Source organism: Rhinoderma darwinii, chromosome 1 (assembly GCF_050947455.1).
Source record: "Rhinoderma darwinii isolate aRhiDar2 chromosome 1, aRhiDar2.hap1, whole genome shotgun sequence".
In the NCBI taxonomy this organism is placed as follows: Eukaryota; Metazoa; Chordata; class Amphibia; order Anura; family Rhinodermatidae; genus Rhinoderma; species Rhinoderma darwinii.
In genome coordinates, this window is record NC_134687.1 from 631,299,677 (window position 1) to 631,322,368 (window position 22,692).

Consider the following 22,692-nt stretch of genomic DNA (forward strand, 5'->3'; position numbering starts at 1 on the left):
TGGCTGTATTCATCCTGTTCAATCACCATGGGTATGTGAGATTTCATTTATTCTTCCAGCAATTTTCATGTATTTTGGGTTGCATATTTTCCGATCCTTGATATTTTATCATGTTTTTCGGTACTTGTGCTGCTATATCAGTTGCCTTATTATGATTAAACCATCTGAATACATCTACATAGTCTGTAACACTCTATATCTATTGATGTTTATTACTGTATTATCTTGTGTACAGACTATTACCTTACAGGTATTTACATATATCATTTAAAGGACGCATATGCACTTTATTTATCTGCTTCTCACATAGCCGCATGGTCTGATTTCATTTACCAGCCAATGATCCTTGTTTTTACTGTGGTTTTTTGGATTCTTTTTATTTTGTGCTACTATCGTTAAATAAAGTTTTGGTACATTATTTCCTTGCTTCCCAGTGTCAATCCTTCTCTTTTGGTTTTCTACTTGCATTTTCTGACGCTGTTAGGGTTTCACGCCCTGAAATCAACCCAGTGGTCCACACATATTTCCATGTGCGACTTACCCTGGACCTTTGGGGACACAGATTTCTGTTGCTTTCTCTTTTTTGAATCGGTTCTATAGCATGTCAATTGTATTTGCGTAAACGCTGCATATTTGTTGTGAGTTCAATTCAATGGGGAGATAAAACCCGGAACAAATAGCAAATGTTGCTTTTTTTGCGGTAGAAAAGCAGCTGCAACAAACACAAATCAGAAAAAAAAGAAATCTTATACTTTCCCAGAATTCTGTTTCTTTGTCCTGGCCGGCCTCCTGGGATGACGTTTCATCCCAAGTGACCGCCGCTGCACAGGTCACATGTAATGAAACATCATCCCAAGAGGGCAGCCTTGAGGAAGAAACAGACTTCTCGGGAAGTATGAGAATTTTTTTTTCTATGTTGCGTTTTTTTGTGGTGGAATAGCTGCAACTCCGCCGCAAAAGATGCAACAACTGCTATTGTTGCAGGTTTTACCTCACCATTGAATTCAATGGGGAAATTCCATAACAAATAAGCAGCATTTACACAAATAAAAATGTACATACTGCAGAATAAAATTCTACACCGCATGTCAATTTCTGAGCGTTTTTTCCGCTCAGTATTTACGCAGCATGTGGATGAGATTTGTTCCATCTCATTCTATTTGCTTCTACAGTATTAGGCTTGCAGATTTTCCACAACTAATTCCATCAGCCATTTGTAAAACCTGTTATACTTGTTTTATGAGGTCTTAACAAAACTTACCTTTAAAAAAAAAAAAGTGTCAAAAAAAATATCAGATTCACTTAGTTAAGCAAAACCTTTTACAAAGTGATTCTCACATAAAGTGACATGTCAGATTTGAAACAATGGCGTTCTTCTCTGGAATGTAGGAAAAGCTAGAAGAGCAAAAAAAGATTTTTAACTCAGGTTATTCACAAACAAGAACATGGTTTCTTTAAAAAAATTCTCTTATGGATTTCAACATTTTATTTCCTTGTAAGATATTTTGCACATATAGAACATCAAAAAGGCTTCTCTCCTGTGTGAATTCTCTGATGTTTAAGAAGACTTGATTTTTGTGTAAAACATTTTCCACATTGTGAACACAAATATGGCTTCTCCCCTGTGTGACTTCTCTCATGTACAACAAGACTTGATTTTTGTGTAAAACATTTCTCACATTCTAGACATGGATATGGCTTCTCTCCTGTGTGACTTCTCTCATGTTTAACAAGACTTGATTTTTCTGTAAAGCATTTTCCACATTCTGAACATGAATATGGCTTCTCCCCTGTGTGAATTCGCTTATGTATAGCAAGATATGATTTATCTGTAAAACATTTCCCACATTCTGAACATGAATACAGGTTCACTCCTGTGTGACTTCTCTTATGTTTAGTAAGCCTTGATTTATCTGTAAAACATTTCCCACATTCTGAACATGAATACGGCTTCTCTCCTGTGTGACTTCTTTTATGTGTAACAAGATTTGATTTTCGTGCAAAACATTTCCCACATTCTGAACACGAATACGGCTTCTCTCCTGTGTGAATTCTCAAATGTATTAGAAAGCTTGATTTAACTGTAAAGCACTTTCCACATTCAGAACATGAATACGGCTTCTCTTGTTTGTGATTTCTCTCATGTTTAACAAGACTTGATTTATCTGTAAAACATTTCCCACATTCTGAACATGAATATGGTTTTTCTCCGGTGTGAATTCTCTTATGTATAGCAAGATATGATTTATTTGTAAAGCCCTTCCCACATTCTAAACATAAATATGGCTTCTCTCCTTTGTGATTTCTTTGATGTTTACGAAGATTTGATTTATTTGAAAAGCCCTTCCCACATTCTGAACATGAATACGGCTTCTCTCCTGAGTGAATTCTCTTATGTATAGCAAGATATGATTTATCTCTAAGGCATTTCCCACATTCTGAACATGAATATGACTTTTCTATTGTGTGACTTCTCTGATGTTTAACAAGACTTGATTTATTTGTAAAACATTTCCCACAATCTGAACAGGAATATGGCTTCTCTCCTGTGTGAATTCTTCTATGCGTAAAAAGACCTGAGATTTTTGCAAACTGTTCACATTTAAATATTTTACCCCCTTTCTGAGCTGTACTTGTGGTAACAATCTGTGATTGGTCAGGAGAAGGTTCCTCATGATTAGGAGAATTATATGATAAATCTGTACTGTGTAGTCCAGGATGTACAATAAGTGTAATGAGGTTTTCTCCTGAAGATTGCTGGATGACATCTTCATCTTCTACTTTATAATTTGGCAAAAAGTTTTCTTCAGAAGTCTCACTGGGATTTTCTGTTAGGATTAAATATGGATTTTTGTTTCAAATCACAAAGTAGACAAATTTATAACAAATTAGGCTGGAAACACACGTCCAGTTTTTTTTTTTACAGTCAAAACCAGAAGTGGACCCAGCAAGAAGGAGAAATTTGAGCCATTCCCTTTGAAACTACCCCTGGATTTGTCTCAAAGAACTGCCACAAAAACTGAATGTGCAATTCCAGCCTTATAAAGCTTTGAAAAACGCTTGCAATTTAATTTAAAACAAATTCTGTTTGATCCTTGCAAAGTCTGTATGAAGTTACTGCCACTATAAAGTTACTGCCCCTTCCTTTAAACTGCTGTGCATCCTCTGTGTTCCTGCAGATTCCATCTCAAGTCACAAAGGAGAAGAGACAGACAGCAAGAAGTGAGAGGCAAAGTCTTTCTGCTGAAGCTCCCTGTACTCATAGACTTCCTGGAACAGCCAATTCATCGCTCCTGGGACTCTTCCTAGTACTGCTCTCTCTTATGTAATCCTTGCAGTAGCTTCTTGTGTCTGTCTACTTTGTTATAGCTAGTTTTTGATGTCCCTGCATTTCTCTGACTTTATGTGCACTTTGTCCTCTGCTGTCTAATGTTTGATTCAAGTATCTCTTAATAATAATTGAAAAGCTGCATGTAAGGGCTAATACTCAGTTCTAATGTAGCACTAAAAATGTCTTTTGCTGAGAATGGCTGCAAAACGGCGCAATTTTGTCATGATTCACAGTAGAAAACATATTTAAAGAACATTAGAACCTAGTAATAGCCCTTATATGCAACTTGTATTATTGAGAGTCAGGGTATTTGCAGGGACATCAGAAAATAACTATAACAAAGCAGAGGCAGATGCAACTACTGCAATGATTACATTAGAGAGCAGTACTAAGAAGAGAACTTTCATGTATCCCTGGAGCAATGAACTGGCTGTTTATATAAAAAGAGATTAGTATCCTGGAAGTGTGGGCAGAAAGTCCCCCTGTACTGTACTGGCAAATTTACATATCTCTGACACGCCCTCTCTTCCCCATGGAGAGAATACATACACACTCACACCCGCCCATACACACCCGATTCAGCCCACACAGTCTCATACTCCCATAGTGCCTCCCCAATGTATAATGCCCACATAGAACCCTCACACAGTATAATACCTCATAGTGCCTCCCATACAGTAAAATGCCAAATAGCTGCCCCGGCACAGTATAATGCCCCCTTAGAACCCCCCCACCCACACAGTATAATGCCCCATAGTTCCCCCAACACAGTATAATGCCAAAAAGCTGACCCCACACAGTATAATGCCCCCATAAATGCACCTGTACAGTATAACGCCCACACAAATTCCCCCATACAGTATAATGCCCCATAGCCACCCCCATACAGTAGAATGCCCACACAGATGCCCCCATACTGTATAATGCCCACATGCCCCCACATAGTATAATGCCGACAGAGATGCCCCCATACAGTATAATGCCCACACAGATGCCCCCATACAGTATAATGCCCCATAGCTGTCCCCATACGGTATAATGCCCCCATACAGTAAAATGCCCCATAGCTGCCCCATACAGTATAATGCCACATAGCTGTCCCATAAAGTACAATGACCCATACAGTATAATGCCCCATAGCTGCCCCCATACAGTATAAATGCTGAATTAGCTGCCTATTTACAGTATAATGCCCCCTTAGCTGCCCCTAGTGCCGGTGCCCACGAAGATAGTGCCACAGTGTCCATATGGATAGTGCCACACAGTGCCCCCTGTAGATCGTGTCCAGATAGTGCCACCACCTGTAGATTGCTCCATTGGGGCTCCGTCTAGGAGCAAAATCCCCAGCCAGAGCATCGACCACGCAGTGGCCGGGGATTCCACTCCAGGAGGAGTCTCGGACTTCACTGTTCATTTATGGACAGTGACAACAGGAGTTCCCTCTAGAAGCAGAATCCCCGGCCAGAGCATCCGCAACGCTCTGGCAGAGGATTCCGCTCCAGGAGTAGCCCCTGACTTCACTGTCTATCTATGGATAGTCATGAAAGTGGCTTCTCCAGGAGCGAAATCTCCGACCAGAGCGTCGGCAACGCTCTTGCCGGGGATTCCGCTACTGGAGGAGCTACTGGCGTCACTATCCATATATGGACAGTGATGTCAAGGGCTTTCCCAAGACTGGAGTCCCCAGGCAGAGAGCTTGCGTTGCTCTGGCCGGGACGCCATAGTTGAAAGCCTGACATCACTGTAGAAGGGCTTCCCCAGGGCTCAGCGCGTAAAGTGCCACTGTGCCCGGGGAATCCTTGACGAGTGCAGGAGCTCCCACTGCTGTGTACTAATGCTGAAGCAGGGTGCTGATAGTTCCTTGCTTCAGCATTGGATTCAACTGTATCTGCGTCCTAAGTAGGCAGATGCAGTTGACACCGGGACATACCACCGGCCGTGCGGGACTGCGGGACACTGCTCGGAATCCGAATTCAGTCCCACTGAATCCGGGATGGTTGTGAGTTATCGTATGCTTTTATTACATAAACTTTGACATTATAAAATCCAAAAAGCACAACCTTGTCTGGCAATCACACCTGTCCTCTGCCAACACATTTGACCCTTCAATATCAATTGGGCATCACTTTATTACAACATCTTAATATTTTTACAGACAATCTAATCTTGGCCACAGTCTACATTTAGCAAGATAATGTGTCATGAGACAAAGCACACATCTCAGGCTGAATTCATCGACTTGACAATGACCGAATGGCTGCATAGCCGCCGGATCTCAATTTTATACAACATCTTTAGGATGCAGTGGAATAGACAGAGTGAGGTTATCAATCACAATCTGTAATAAAGGTTTCCAGTACATTGTTATATTGTAATATCATTCCCCTAAGAATTCAGACTGTTCTAAGGGGAAAGAAGATCCTATTTAGTACAAAAATGGTGGCTCTAATGAAGTGGCCTCTGACTGTAGATGATTATTATTGAAACGTCTTTGTATGTACAATAATTACATGTGAAATATGTCCTTCCTTAAAAAACAAATTGAAAAACAACCACATCTTTAAAGGCCATGTACATCTTTAAAAGTTTTTTTTTATAAAAAGGTTAGTCAGTGTGATTGGTGCAACTTTATAATCAGTTTTTATTAAAAATTATTTTTACTTTTTGAGATACAGCTGCTCTGTATTTTCTATACAGAGCAGGTGTATTGTTCGATAAATCCAGTGAAAGCAGGTCCTGCATGTCTCTGACTCGCAGGATTCACCTGTTATCCATTGCATTTAAGTTCACAACTTTGATGTGATAGATTAGAGGTGGATCCTGCGTGTCAGAGAAACACAGGACTCGCTTACCCTGAACCCGTCAGGACCGCGGACCTGACAGATTCAGGTCTTAGCGAATGATACAGAAGTTCTGAATAGAGAATACAAAGTAGATGTATCTCAAAAAGTAAAAATTATTTTTAATAAAAACGAATTATAAAGTTGCACAAACCACGCCGTTCGATTAAAATGCATTTCAAAAAAAGTGTACATAGCCTTTAAACCCACTTTAAAAGCCTCTTAAAGAACCTTGAATGAGACCTTTCAGAGCTATTTAGCGTAAAGTAGATAATAGCGGAGAACTGCTTGCTATTGCAGCCTAAGGGTATGTTCACACGCTGTGTTTTCAGGCGTATTTCGGGGTGTAAAGGTCTCGAAATAAGTCTGTAAAAACAGTAGCTGAACGCCTACAAACATCTGCCCACTGAAATCAATGTTAAAAACGTAATTTAGTTCATACGAGGCGCTTTTTTACACCACGGTTTTAAAAAACGCCGCATAAGGAGACACTCCGTAAAAAGAACACACACGTCACTTCTTGAGGTTTTTTTTTGGAGCTGATTTTCCATTGAACACTATGAAAAACACCTCTCAAAAAAACACCTCAAAAGAAGCTTAATTTCCAGCTTCAAAACCGTCTGAAAATCAGAGGCTGTTTTCTCTGAAAACAGCGCTGTAATTTTCAGCCATTTTTAACTCAGTGTGTGAACATACCCCAAGGTTGTACTACGGAAATATCCTGAAGACAACATGTCCCCTTGTGTCTTGTGTGGAGAGTGGTCATGGGGACCTTATGTGTTTTCTAATAGATATTAAATATAGAGCTATAATGAGGATCTTTCTTCTCTTATTAGTAGGGGATTTTTAATGGTTGAACGAAATAAATTACAAAGTACATAGAAAATCATAAAAACATATGTTGTTGTTTTTCAACTATCCCAAAATTATGCTTACCCCTTTCCTTCACAATGACGTACATGTAGATCATTGTCAGGATAAAGTTCCTGGACAATGCCATACACGTACTGCCATTTAGGGTATATTCACAAGCGACAGATTAGTTACAGAAACTTCTGCAACTGAAAATCTGTTCCATACATGTGAATATGGTTGTTTCCATGCTCAGATTTCTACAAGACTCATTCAGATGAATGTAACATGTTTTTTTCTGCCGTTTTTTCAGGTCCTATAGAGAACCATGCAGCGTTTTGAACAAAGTGTCGTGGACCCAAAAACGCAACAAAAGGCCAGAAAAAAACTGCACCAAAAAAAAAAATAAGCATTGTTCGTAGTGCATTTTATACTTCACTATAGACTTTCATGTAACATCTCGCTGCAGCGCTCTTGGGCCAAAAAAATACATAAAAATGCAGTAAAACACAAGGAAAACTGCCACAAAAAAAATCTGTGTGAAACCTCCCTTACAGTTCCAAGACTGGAAGTGTCACAGCGAGCCCCTTATCAGTATTGATTGATGTGTTTAAGTGGTTAAACGGAGTTTTCGCAGATCTCGGCTGTTAGTGCAGATGTTAATCGCAACTGGTGCCCCCCAAAATCTGATACTAAGCCTAGTGAATGACCAGATTCATAGAACACCTTGTAGAGAACTTCTATGTGCAGTCACAGCTCCCCCAGATGTATAACACATTGTCTAACGTGTTAGGGTATGTGCACACACACTAATTACGTCCGTAATTGACGGACGTATTTCGGCCGCAAGTCCCAGACAGAACACAGTGCAGGGAGCCGGGCTCCTAGCATCATACTTCTTTACGATGCTAGGAGTCCCTGCCTCGCTGCAGGACAACTGTCCCGTAGTGTAATCATGTTTTCAGTAAGGGACAGTAGTTCCACGGAGAGGCAGGGACTCCTAGCATCGTACATAACTACGATGCTAGGAGCCCGGCTCCCTGCCGTGTGTTCGGTCCGGGACTTCCGCCCGAAATACGTCCGTCGATTACGGACGTTAAAGTGGTCGTGTGAACCCAGCCTTACTATAATGTAGAACTAAGGAGGAACCTCAATTTAACAAACCTCCCAATTCACTTTCTAAATTCATTATTACTTACCTGTGGTAACACCTCCTGGAGTTTCCTCCTCCACTTCAGCCTTACAGGGTTGATCGCCCCTCACCCGCTCTTCTTCATCTTCATCCTCCAGTTTAATATTAGTCAGATCTTCCCCCTGATTTCACATATGTAACAATTCAGTACAATACAGCAGAGAGTGCGAAGAATGTAACAGATCAACATAAGAAACCACCAAAATTTATGACCACATCTATGACCGCATGACCAAAAAGAGCCACACACCCCTATATGGATCTGGTATAAGGCTCAGCTACATTTACCTGATGATTCTCTGGGACATTGTGATTTTCCTCTGGACAGCCCTGGGAATTCAGAGGACTGGGACATCTTTCTGGTGGATTTCTCCTGCTGGATCCATCTGTAAGAAACACAGTGACTGAAAACATTACTACTGTATATCTGTCTATATATCAGACACTACTCCCTACACTTCTATGTTTATTGATCAGAACCGAAATTACAATGTTATTCTCCTCACCCCCTGTGCTTTGTAAGCCGCAGGCCTATTATGGCCTACAAGAGTGAATGGCGGGGCGCCAAGGGCTTTCTGTCCTGTCATATTATAATATTGCCTTTGCATCCTAAGGCTGTGGATAAACTCTTGAGAGTGGCAGGATGCAGGTATCCTCTTTTAAGAGCCCTGTCCCAACCAAGCATACCAGGTCATTGCCCTAGAACAATGCCAACCCTGCTTATTAGGGAATTCTAAATTTCACGAGAGGGAAACCTTGGTCAGACAAAGTACCTGTGGTAAGGAAAACAACTACTCCAAGTTTCCTCTCTACAAGGGATGGGAAACCACTGAGGCGTTTGAGGCAGCCCTACGGTTATATACCCCCATGTTTCCTTTTCCTGGTGCTGTGGCAAATGGGAAAAAAATAAAACAAATATGATTACATTTACAGGTAATTGGTTTTCTGAGACCATAACAGCACTATGAGAGATACGACCCACAATGTCCTCCATATATACACCGATCAGCCGTAACATTAAAACCACTGACTGGTGAAGTGAAGAACATTGATGATCTCGAGACAATGGCGCCTGACAAGTGGGGGGGGGGGGGGGATATCAGGCAGAAAGTGAACAGTCTGTTCTTTAAGTTAATGTGTTGAAAACATGGGGAAGTGTTATATCACAAGGGCCAAATTGGTCAGAGTATCCCCAAAACGGACAGTCATGTGGGGTGTTTCTGGTATGTAAAGGTTAGTACCCACCAAAAGTGCTACAAGGAAGGACAACCGGTAACAGGGTGATTGGCGGTCAAGACTTAAAGAGGCTCTGTCACCAGATTTTGCAACCCCTATCTGCTATTGCAGCAGGTAGGCGCTGCAATGTAGATTACAGTAACGTTTTTATTTTTTAAAAACGAGCATTTTTGGCCAAGTTATGACCATTTTTGTATTTATGCAAATGAGGCTTGCAAAAGTCCAAGTGGGCGTGTTTAAAAGTAAAAGTCCAAGTGGGCGTGTATTATGTGCGTACATCGGGGCGTTTTTACTACTTTTACTAGCTGGGCGTTCTGACGAGAAGTATCATCCACTTCTCTACAGAACGCCCAGCTTCTGGCAGATCACGCTGTGACGTCACTTCCCCAGGTCCTGCATCGTGTCAGACGAGCGAGGACACATCGGCACCAGAGGCTACAGTTGATTCTGCAGCAGCATCAGCGTTTGCAGGTAAGTAGCTACATCGACTTACCTGCAAAAGCCGATGCTGCTGCAGAATCAACTGTAGCCTCTGGTGCCGATGTTTCCTCGCTCGTCTGACACGATGCAGGACCTGGGGAAGTGACGTCACAGCATGATCTGCCAGAAGCTGGGCGTTCTGAAGAGAAGTGGATGATACTTCTCGTCAGAACGCCCAGCTAGTAAAAGTAGTAAAAACGCCCCGATGTACGCACATAATACACGCCCACTTGGACTTTTACTTTTAAACACGACCACTTGGACTTTTGCAAGCCTCATTTGCATAAATACAAAAATGGTCATAACTTGGCCAAAAATGCTCGTTTTTTAAAAATAAAAACGTTACTGTAATCTACATTGCAGCGCCTATCTGCTGCAATAGCAGATAGGGGTTGCAAAATCTGGTGACAGAGCCTCTTTAATGTGCGTGGGGATCTCCTCTGGTCTGATCCCACAGAAGAGCTACTGTACCACAAATTATTGAGAAAACTAATGCTGACAATGATAGAAAGGTGTCAGAACACGCAGAACATCGCAGTCTAATGTGTATGAAGCTGTGTAGTCAGAGTCGGAGCGCTTATTCTGCCCCCTGTTCACTGCCAAAAGCACCTATAATAGGCAGTATCAGAACTGGGCAATGGAAGAAGGTGGCCTGGTCTGATAATTACGGTTTTCTTTTACATCATGTGGACTGCTGGGTGCCACCCATGTACCACCTACCCAAACATTGCTGCATAAAAGTACCCTCCTTATCACCGCAGTATTCCTAATGGCAGTACTCCCTTCCAGTAGGAGAATGCACCTTCCACACTGCAAACCTTGTTCAGGAATGGTTCAAGGTGGTTACTTGTCTCCAAATTCCTCAGATCCCAATATGATCGATTATATGTGGGATGTGCTGGAAAAACAACACCGATCCAACTTACAGGACTTACAGGACTTACAGGACTTAAAGAATCTGCTGCTAAAGTCTTGTGCCAGATAATACAGGAACCTTCAGAGATCTGGTGGAGTCCATGCCTCAACGGGTTAGAGACGTTTTGGCAGCATGAGGGCGACTTACACAATATTAGGCAGGTGGTTTTGTATGTTATGGCTGATCGGGTTAGACAGAGATAGACATTTTACATAGTTACATAGTTTGTGGGTTAAACAAGGTCTAAGTCCATCAAGTTTAAACTTTTTAGACTTACAAACCCGAGTTTACCCAAAGGAAGGAAAATAAACACTTTATAGAGGACTTGTCGGCACTCCTGACATGTCTGTATAGAAAAAAACTTGTATTCCCCATGAATCAACAATTCTGGAGTATCTTTTTTCAGAAGTCTGCGTTATGCCATCCCTCTGTTATCCCTACTGGAAATTTAAGATGAAATTGAGAAAAGGATGTTACTATTCCCTTTGTGAAAGACTTGTGTCCCTACACCTTCTGATACTGTCAGCACTGATTGGAAATTGTCAGACTGTGTATGGACACGCCCTCCCAAATGGTAACTCCCTAGATGTCAAATCATTCATAAATTTCTAGGAGGAATAACAGAGGAACAGCACAATGCAAAGTTCTAAGAAAAGGTGATCTATAATTTAACAATTATAGGAAATAAAAGTATTTAATAGACTAAACAATCTTTACACGGCAAAGACCCAATTCTCGATAAAGTGAAAAACTCCTTCCTTCCCCCGGTCGGACAAACAGGTCCCTGGATCCACATTCTACATTACTACCAGTAACCCTGTATATTGTCTTACAAGGCAGATATATAACCCTTTATATCTATCCACACATTTGTCATGTCTGCTGTTCCCACATGGAAGGACTTTGCATTCATGTTGGAGAGATTATAAGAGCAGCGCAGATCAGTCACTGGTTATATAAGAGAATATATATATAAACAAAAAGAACAAGGATCTCTGGACTAAAGAGCTTAGTATATGTAAATATATATATACGGTGCCAACCAGACATGGAAATGTAGATAAAAAGAAAAGCAAAACCTGGTAAAGAGGCACTCGGCTCAGTAAAGTCACAATTCAATTATCAAAAATGTATTAATATATATTAAATTTAAAATTATGCAATCTTGCACAAAAACCTACAGACAGACATCACAAACCCGGCCGGGTAATGAATGGCAAAGTAATCAATTTAAGAAAAATTCTCATTTAGCATGGCCATATAACAAATAGTATCAAGTAATAAGTTACTTCAATATAGGCCACACAAGTGGATGAATAAGATACAATGTAGTGAATGGAGGCAACATACTAACCAAGGTCATTTACAAATTACATAACATCCATGGATATAAGCAAACCTGCTGATCAGATGGCAGTATAAGGATAGGCTTACTAGCAAAAGTATACATGCAATAAACCCATAAAGCACATGATTGTATGCAAGAGTATATACTTATCGATGGGTAGTATATATGGAAGTCCATAAGGTTCTCTTCAGATGGAAACGACCAGGTCACTCCATGAAAAGATAGGAATCTCGTATCTCCTCAAAGCTCCAGTGTAAAGTGACTGCAGACGGCAGATAAAGATCAGTCCACTCCGTGCCGTTCCTCTGTAACCTCCCAGCACAGGGAAAGATAATTATGCAGCAGGTGTGTTGACACTCCAACATGCGAGAGTCCACAGGACCGAATCCCCTCCTGGGACAAGCAAAGGCAGGAAGTGGCAAGTCAGAGCCGTATCCTCCACAACTGGGCAAGTGCTAGCAATGCGTTTCCCAGTTTTGACAGCTTGTGTTGCCTGCAAGGTTCACACTTAGATGGAATATCCTTGTGTCCTTATATCCAGCTCAAAGGAGCAACGGGATCTTGACTCCAATTAGGAGGGCAGGGATACAGGAGTACGCAACTTCCCAGCTTTTCATCCGTTCATCGTATGCTACGTCCGAGTCTCATGCATAGTATCCATGTGGGTTAGTTACCTCCAAATTGCCATTCACCGGCATGTGACGTCACAGAGTTGCCAACGCGTTTCGTCACAAACGTGACTTCCTCAGGGCGTGTAAATGAGAATTTTTCTTAAATTGATTACTTTGCCATTCATTACCCGGCCGGGTTTGTGATGTCTGTTTGTAGGTTTTTGTGCAAGATTGCATAATTTTAAATTTAATATATATATTAATACATTTTTATAATTGAATTGTGACTTTACTGAGCCGAGTGCCTCTTTACCAGGTTTTGCTTTTCTTTTTCTTTATATAAGAGAATGTTCACAAACGGAGAAATGGTTGCAGACATTTCTGTAATTGTCCAATACATCTGAATGTGGTTAGTAAAAAGTCATGTACCTGCTGCTGAAAGAACCACATTCATATATATGGAAATTTCTACAACAAATCTGTGAACATACCCTAGTGCAGCACTACAGCAAAGCAAGAAACTTGTGATCAGAGCTCAGGAATCACACAAATCTATATCTTCTTACCTTGTGATGTGTGCGGCCGGTAGTTCTCCATCATGACCTCCTCGTACAGATCCTTGTGTCCTTCTAGATACTCCCACTCCTCCATGGAGAAATAGACAGTGACATCCTGACACCTTATAGGAACCTGACACACACAATGATACAGTCATCACCCAGACACCTCCAGTGCTGTTACTATATAATTCCCCAGCATTCCCAGAAGTGTCACCTCTCCAGTCAGCAGCTCAGTCATCTTGTAGATCAGTTCTAAGATCTTCTTCTTATTGTTCTTCTCATGTATCCGGGAGTGAGGGGGAGGCTCTGTGAAGGGGCTCGGACTACTGCTCCATCCTCCTGACTCATGGATGATGGGAGTCATACAGTCACCCGATGTCTTCTTCACTATTGTGTACTCCTGTGTATGGAGAGAGACACTTAGAGAACTGAACACAGTATTCCCCCCTCAGTAGAAAAAGGGAGATTGTGACCCCGCTGTATAGAGCTCTAGTGACCCCACATCTGTAATACTGGCGACCTCATCTATAAAAAGACATTGAGAAAATAGAATGAGGCCAAAGACGGCTACAAGAATGGTGGAAGGTCTGAAGAATAAAACTTCTCAGGAGAGACTTAAAGAATGTAATTTACAGTGAAGGAAATAAGTATTTGATCCCTTGCTGATTTGTAAGTTTGCCCCCTGTCAAAGACATGAACAGTCTAGAATTTTTAGGCTAGGTTAATTTTACCAGTGAGAGAGATAGATTATATAAAAAAAAAAAAAAAGAAAATCCCATTGTCAAAATTATATATATTTATTTGCATTGTACACAGAGAAATAAGTATTTGAACCCTTTGGCAAACAAGACTTAATACTTGGTGGCAAAACCCTTGTTGGCAAGCACAGCAGTCAGACGTTTTTTGTAGTTGATGATGAGGTTTGCACACATGTTAGATGGAATTTTGGCCCACTCCTCTTTGCAGATCATCTGTAAATCATTAAGATTTCGAGGCTGTCACTTGGCAACTCGGATCTTCAGCTCCCTCCATAAGTTTTCGATGGGATTAAGGTCTGGAGACTGGCTAGGCCACTCCATGACCTTAATGTGCTTCTTTTTGAGCCACTCCTTTGTTGCCTTGGCTGTATGTTTCGGGTCATTGTCGTGCTGGAAGACCCAGCCACAAGCCATTTTTAATATCCTGGTGGAGGGAAGGAGGTTGTCACTCAGGATTTGACGGTACATGGCTCCATCCATTCTCCCATTGATGCGGTGAAGTAGTCCTGTGCCCTTAGCAGAGAAACACCCCCAAAACATAATGTTTCCACCTCCATGCTTGACAGTGGGGACGGTGTTCTTTGGGTCATAGGCAGCATTTCTCTTCCTCCAAACAAGGCGAGTTGAGTTAATGCAAAAGAGCTCAATTTTAGACTCATCTGACCACAGCACCTTCTCCCAATCACTCTCAGAATCATCCAGATGTTCATTTGCAAACTTCAGATGGGCCTGTACATGTGCCTTCTTGAGCAGGGGGACCTTGCGGGCACTGCAGGATTTTAATCCATTACGTTGTAATGTGTTACCAATGGTTTTCTTGGTGACTGTGGTCTCAGCTGCCTTGAGATCATTAACAAGTTCCCCCTGTGTAGTTTTCGGCTGAGCTCTCACCTTCCTCAGGATCAAGGATACCCCACGAGGTGAGATTTTGCATGGAGCCCCAGATCGATGTCGATTGACAGTCATTTTGTAGGTCTTCCATTTTCTTACTATTGCACCAACAGTTGTCTCCTTCTCACCCAGCGTCTTACTTATGGTTTTGTAGCCCATTCCAGCCTTGTGCAGGTCTATGATCTTGTCCCTGACATCCTTAGAAAGCCCTTTGGTCTTGCCCATGTTGTAGAGGTTAGAGTCAGACTGATTAATTGAGTCTGTGGACAGGAGTCTTTTATACAGGTGACCATTTAAGACAGCGGTCTTTAATGCAGGCACCAAGTTGATTTGGAGCGTGTAACTGGTCTGGAGGAGGCTGAACTCTTAATGGTTGGTAGGGGATCAAATACTTATTTCTCTGTGCACAATGCAAATAAATATATATAATTTTGACTATGTGATTTTTTTTTAATATAATCTATCTCTCACTGGTAAAATTAACCTAGCCTAAAAATTCAAGACTGTTCAGGTCTTTGACAGTGGGCAAACTTACAAAATCAGCAAGGGATCAAATACTTATTTCCTTCACTGTATATCTCCTGGAGAAAAGAAAGAAAAGGGGGGACATATTGGAAACCTTTAGATATGCTTCAGGAGGGAAGAAACTAGACACAAAAACAAGGGGCACAATCCGACACTAGTTGTGGGGCATCAGGAGCAATGTCAGAAAATATTATTTTACTGAAATACTAGATGTTCGGAGCAAACTTCCAACAGATGTGGTTGGAAGATCAGCAGTAAGTGAATGTAAACCTGCCGGGGAGAAACATAGATCTATCCTAAGAGAAAACTAAAAATAAATAATATTGGGGGCGACAAGATGGACCTTGTGCTCTCCTCCTACCGTCATCTTCTAGGTTTCTATATAGATGTCATCCTCATCCTCCTGGTTCCTGGTCATTCTCATTGCCTTACAACATTACTATTGCTGCATTGGTGACATGACACATAACGGACCATATTGGTGGCTGATCTTCAGCTTTCCTGCTGTTGGCTTCTTGACGTCACTTGGAAGGTCTGGACGCTGTTATACAGGACACTAGATTCTTCCTATTACTTCCTATTATGTATTGTCCCTTCCCTATGTGTGACTTGTTCTAGAATGTAGAAAAGTTTACCTCTCCGCTCAACAGGTAGATGATCTCCAAGGTGAAGTTTAATATTCTTCTGCTCATCTCATTCCTGTCCTTGTCCATTCTTGGTAGGTCATTCAGGAAAAGGAATGTTGTGGAGGAGAAGATGAGAAAACTGAAGGAACTGGAGGATCTAGTACTGCAGACTACTTTATGAAGGAAGGAGAAGATGGAAATCATACAGGGGACAACATCATGTGTGACATACAGAACGTCACCTATTGATCGTTGAGAGAAACATCTTCTCAGAGCCGTCACCACATTGAATAAAGGGGTATTCCCAACACGGACATTTCTCCCCAGGATATGCCAGAAATGTCTGATAGATGCGGCTCCACCTCTGGCCGTGCTCGGCTGTTTCTGGATCTCCTATAGAAGTGAATGGAGAGAGTCGTGCACATGTGTGGTCACCTCTCCATTCGTTATTCACCTGGATGCAGTCATCACCTCACCAGGCGGGTCAGGGGACACCCGTTTTCCACATAGAGGTGGTTCCCTGTTATATCAGACATTTATGGCATAGGGATGCAAGATGCATCGAAACTTCGATACTGTGCATCCCCAAACGGTTCGATACCGCTATTTCCTGTATTTCGATACTGAGCTGTGCGGCCGCACAGCTTAGCATTGTAACACATGAATATATGAAAGCGGGGCTGTGGCTGTGTAATACATCCATCGCCCCGCTCCTGAGTCCTCACAACAAGTGCGCGCCGTCAGGATGATGTGATGCGGCTGGCGCTGTACTAATGAGCGCCGCAATGAAGACAGAACATGGCAGGCGCACTGCAAAACACCCCCATGTTCTGTGTTTAGTGCCTGCGCTGCCGCTCATTAGTGCGGCACCGGCCACATCACCTCATGCTGATCGCGCATGCACTTACACAGCTGCAGCCCCGCTCTATAACAGATGAGATCAGAGAAACCTCTCATCTCCGTCGATCAAAGCTGACTGTAGCATTCAGGGGAAAATGAGAAGGAGGGATGCCCTGTGGATCGCGTCACAGGGAATTCCTGTGACGTGATTGAGGGACATACCATATATGGACATACAGCCCAGGGTCCATTGAAGGACCCCAGGGCTGTCTTACCATATTTCCTGTTAGGGCATACTGGAGGTATGTCCTAACAAATGCCTGTGTGCTATACGTACACAGGCTAATGTACTGGCATATAGATACATGCCAGTACATTAAAGTTTAAAAATAAAGTAAAAACATTAAGTAATATTAAATTAAAAAAAATACATACACTATTTTTACAATAAACATTAAAAGAAGTCTCAATACATAAAATATACACATTTGGTATTGGCGCGGCCATAATAACCTGCGCAACTATTTTTTTGCCTCATTTATGAGGTGTACGCTATAAAAAAATAAAATAAAAAACTGCTTTCTTTCACTTATTGTGGGGCACGAGTTGTAATGAATTTAACCTCCATGTGCCTCACATTAATAGTAATTAACCGCATCATGTACCTTAAACATTAACCCATTATGACTGAGAAACATGATGGGGTTAATTACTATTAATGTGAGGCACATTCAAAATTCAATAACACCTCGCGCCTCACATCAGAAAATGGAAGAATTATTTTTTTTATTATTACTGTTGGCAAAGTATAGTTTTGGTATCGAAATCGCAATCAGTGGCGGATTATCATAAGGGCGGTTCGGGCCACCGCCCGGGGCCCAAGGCTCCCAGGGGGCCATAGCCGCCCGAACCCCCTCAAGCCCAGTGGCGTCGCTAGCACCAGAGGGAGCCCCGGTGCCAGGACCGCACCTGTCATGAGACGAGGTGAGCTTCGCTCCTACTTAGCAGCCGTGGTCTGTGCTGCTTTAGAAGCTCCCCCTCCAGCCCACCTTCCCTGCTCTACACACCTCTCCTCCTGCTGCTAGTAGTCGGGACATGGGGGAGGGGAGACTGTTGTAGGGCTGTGAGCAGGAGAAGAGCTGCAGTGAAGACTCCCACCACATCAACCTGCTGAACGCCCTTCACAAATATCCTACATAAAAGGTAAGTGCATGTGTGCATACTCATGTGTACTTTATATGTGTATAATGTGCATACTCATGTATATATATATATATATATATATATATATATATATATATATATATATATATATATATATTTCAGCAGCAATTCCGCAGAAACTAGCAGAAATTTTGCTGCAGAAAAAAAAGCACCATTTCCTGCATTTTTGCTGCAGAAAATGGTGCGTATTTTGGTGCGTTTTTCTCACTGCTGGGAGATGGTGACGTCTCCTCTGAAAAAACGCAGCAATTCTGTCCACCTTCCGCAGCAGGAATTGACATGCTGCAGTACGAGAAATACGCATCGCAGGATAAAATGTCTGGTCGGAAGTTTTACGCAGCGTCTGGATGAGATTTTGTAAATTTCACTCACTTTGCTGCTACCGTATTCTGCGTATTTTCCGGGCGGAAAATACGCAGCAATTCCGTTAAGTGTGGACAAGCCCTAATACAGTAGCAGCAGAGTAGATTAGATGTGAACAATTCTCATCCACACGCTGCGTAAATGATAAGCGGGGAAAAAAAAGCTCAGAAATTGACCTGCGGTGCGTTTTTTTATTCCACAGCATGTCAATTGTATTTGCGTAAACGCTACTCATTTGTTTCGGGTTTTCCCCATTTAATTCAATGGGGAGGTAAAACCCGCAACAAATAACAAATGTTATGTAAAAACGCAACTTAGAAAAAATAAAAATCTTATACTTGCCCAGAATTCTGTTTCTTCGTCCGGGCCGACCTCCTGGGATGACGTTTCACCCCATGTGACCGCTGCAGCCAATCACAGGCTGCAGCAGTCATATGGGATAAAATGTCATCCCAGGGCTGCAGTGTAGCGACGCTGTGTAGCACTATATACAAGGGGGGAGCGCTGTGTGGCTCTATCTATAGGGGACTGTGTGATACTATCTATAGGGGGCTGTGTGACGCTCTCTACAGGGCGGTGTGTGTGTGGCTCTAGTTACAGGGGGGTGTGTGTGTGTGGCTCTAGCTACAGGGTGTGTGTGTGTGTGGCTCTGTCTACATGGGGGGTTGGCGCTGTGTCCCTGCACAGTGTGATACTGTCAGTATGTAGGGGCACAGCCCTATGAAAGGGGAATCGTAACACCCATTTGTTAATGCTTGTGCAAAAAGGTAGTGTTAGCAATAGTTACGGCGCGGCAGGGTGGCAGTGGAGAAGGGGGGCCCAAGTTTGGGTAACAGCCCAGGGCCCATGGTCTTCTTAATCCGCCACTGATCGCAATACTACACAAAGTATCGGTATCGAAGTCCACATTCTGGTATAGTGACATCCCTATTATGGCATATCTTTCAGGTTGAGAAGAGATCCCCCCTCCCCCCCAGACAATGAAGACGTGACCCCTGACACATGGCAGATACTGGGGAGACATTGCTGACATCTCACAAGACATGGTGCACACTATGCAGTCAGTGTTTGATATGGACTGGGAGGTTCTGCAGCAGCTGAGGTGACATTATATATAAGGGGAACATGAAGTGATCTCTTATGTTATAGAACAGGTGGAGCGGAGCAGCATGATACATTGTTTCTGTGAGATAAGATTTAGTATTTTAATTGCATTACGTGTACTTCCTCTGCAAGATTACATGGTCTTTTTTCCCCAATATAGATTATTACTAAGTATGCACCTGAATACATACTTCTATAGAAATTAGTTAGTTGGGGTAAAAAAAAACTTTTGTTGCCCTTTGGCAATTTTGGTTAATAAAATAAGATTCAATATGTTAGTCATTTAACCCCTTCCTGCACAGGACATGTACCGCTAGGGAGTTGTTCACATGCCATAGGGAAGACCTGACACCCTGCTGCAAAGGACAGAATCCTGAGAGAACTACAATTACAGCCGTTTAACCCCTTCGATACCGTGGTCAATAGTGACTGAGGCACCTAAGTGTTTGGGAGGGGGCTCCTCTGTAAGACCATCCTCACCTCGAGATTGTGGAGTGATGATGAGTTGTCAATTTCAATTATGTACAGAAAAAAAAAGCTTCACCTTACAAAATATTTTATTATGTATTTTTTTGATGACTTATAAATGATGATATTTTACGACTTCTTTCAGCGTGAAGTTTAAGGAGTTCAGAAACATTATTGTGAAGTGTCTTTCCATTTGCGGTCAGGACTGAATGACATTATTCAGGATGGTGTAAGGCTACATTCACATGAACTAGTCTATGGAGGGATCCATGACACGCAGTAAAATAGGATGCGTGACACGCAGTCAAAAATTTCCTATTTTTCAATGGAGTGTTCACACGCTCCGTTGAAACAATGGTCGCGTGGACGGCCGCATTGAAATGCATGAGTCCGTGTGACGGTCTTGTATTAACGGCTGTCACTCGGACGAGATTCACATTCATGTGAATGAGCCCTAAGAGTTATTCTAGAGGGACCCCAACACGAGGGCAACGTCTCTCCCCCGAGTTTATGTGAGAGTGAGATACGGAGTCATACTTGTCTCACCACTGAAGGTTATTCTCACCGTGGTCATAAAAAGCTGATCCTGGAATTATAACAAAGCTACAAATAGTTCTTCGTCTTGTACAGATAACGGGGTGTACACTAGTAAGACAGATATACAGGGTGGGCGATTTTTATGGATACACCTAAATAAAATGGGAATGGTTGGTGATATTAACTTCCTGTTTGTGGCACATTAGTATATGGGAGGGGGGAAACTTTTCAAGCTGGGTGTTGACCATGGCGGCCATTTTGAAGTCGGCCATTTTGTATCCAACTTTAGTTTTTTTAATGGGAAGAGGGTCATGTGACATCAAACTTATCGAGAATTTCACAAGAAAAACAATGGTGTGCTTGGTTTTAACGTTACTTTATTCTTTCATGAGTTATTTACAAGCTTCTCTTTGTTTACAGCCATTGACATGTCGCAGAGGTTGTTCTGGAAAGTGGATTGGTCGTCATGGGCCAGTTGAATGGCCCCCTAGGTCTCCCGATCTGACCCCCTTAGACTTTTATCTTTGGTGTCATCTGAAGGCAATGGTCTATGCTGTGAAGATACGAGATGTGCAGCAACTGAAACTACGGATACTGGAAGCCTGTGCTAGCATTTCTTCTGCGTTGTTGCTATCAGTGTGTGAAGAGTGGGAGAAGAGGGTTGCATTGACAATCCAACACAATGCGCAGCACTTTGAACACATTTTATAAGTGGTCAGAAACTTGTAAATTACTCATGAAAGAATAAAGTAACGTTAAAACCAAGCACACCATTGTTTTTCTTGTGAAATTCTCGATAAGTTTGATGTGTCACATGACCCTCTTCCCATTGAAAAAACTAAAGTTGGATACAAAATGGCTGACTTCAAAATGGCCACCATGGTCAACACCCAGCTTGAAAAGTTTCCCCCCTCCCATATACTAATGTGCCACAAACAGGAAGTTAAGATCACCAACCATTCCCATTTTATTTAGGTGTATCCATATAAATGGCCCACCCTGTAGATCATAACACATCACGTCATTTATCTCATCCGCTCTCTACAATGTCAGGTTCAATATGTCGGTTGTACAACATGAATGGTGCAAATTCATAAACCCCTTCTAGATACTAATAAGAAAGAAGCCAGTAATCCAACAGCCATGTCCAAACGCGGCCATCCCCATGACAACACTGAACCTCATTGTGCGGGGAGAGAAGTATGGAGCGGGTTTACAGGCTGAGTCCGCTCCATATGCTGCAAGTAGGACTGGGCGATTTTGCCAAAAAACAAAATATCTCGATTTTTTTTCAACACTATAGATGATTTTCAATTTGAATCTCGATTTTCTTATTTTTAGGAGTAATAAGGAATTCCTGTGCTTGCATTTCCCTTATCTAAAAGATACCAAGACACAATTCTTTTACATAAGAGAATTGCAGGCACAATTATCAGGATTAATTATAATAGGGACAATCCTGATAACCCGTATATATTATGGAATAGCTGTACCTGCAATTCTCTTATGTAAAAAAGTTGTGTCTTGGTATTTCTTTGATAAAGGAAATGCATGCATAGTAATTCCTTAATTACTCCGACTAAGCAAGATAAAAAAAAAGTATCTCCCCCTGAGGAAGCAATTTAACAGCGAAACGCGCGTTGGGGCTAATGTGTTGGAGCGAACACTGATCTTTATTATCTTCACCATGGGTAAGCTGCTGTCATCTGTCTCTGCTAATTAACTGCACTAGCACTTTATTAAGAATTTTCTCCTGATTACTTCAATGTTAAACTTATATTTGGTAGTATTTTTTTTCTATCAAATTGACTTGTCTATACTTTAAAGGGGAATTTTTGTATTGAAAATCATTATGGGATCAGATTAGTGGACAGCATTGCTATTACTCAGTTTCTATTGGAAATATTAGTAATTGCTCCTAACCTTTTTACTAGGGTCCTGTCCTTTCATTAATTCTTTTTTTATTTGTTTGTTAATATGTCAATAAAAT

At 41.8% G+C, this 22,692-nt stretch overlaps 1 protein-coding gene across 1 annotated transcript; it reads right to left on the bottom strand.

The window, feature by feature from the left end:
- Positions 1-1,372: 1,372 nt before the first annotated feature.
- Positions 1,373-18,255, bottom strand: LOC142660420 (uncharacterized). Its single transcript, XM_075837067.1, has 6 exons — positions 16,176-18,255; positions 13,581-13,766; positions 13,373-13,496; positions 8,504-8,601; positions 8,223-8,337; positions 1,373-2,828 (listed from the first exon to the last, which is right to left on the bottom strand). The coding sequence occupies exons 1-6, from the start codon at positions 16,368-16,370 to the stop codon at positions 1,522-1,524; spliced, it is 2,025 nt and encodes a 674-aa protein (XP_075693182.1). The 5' UTR covers positions 16,371-18,255; the 3' UTR covers positions 1,373-1,521.
- Positions 18,256-22,692: the final 4,437 nt, after the last annotated feature.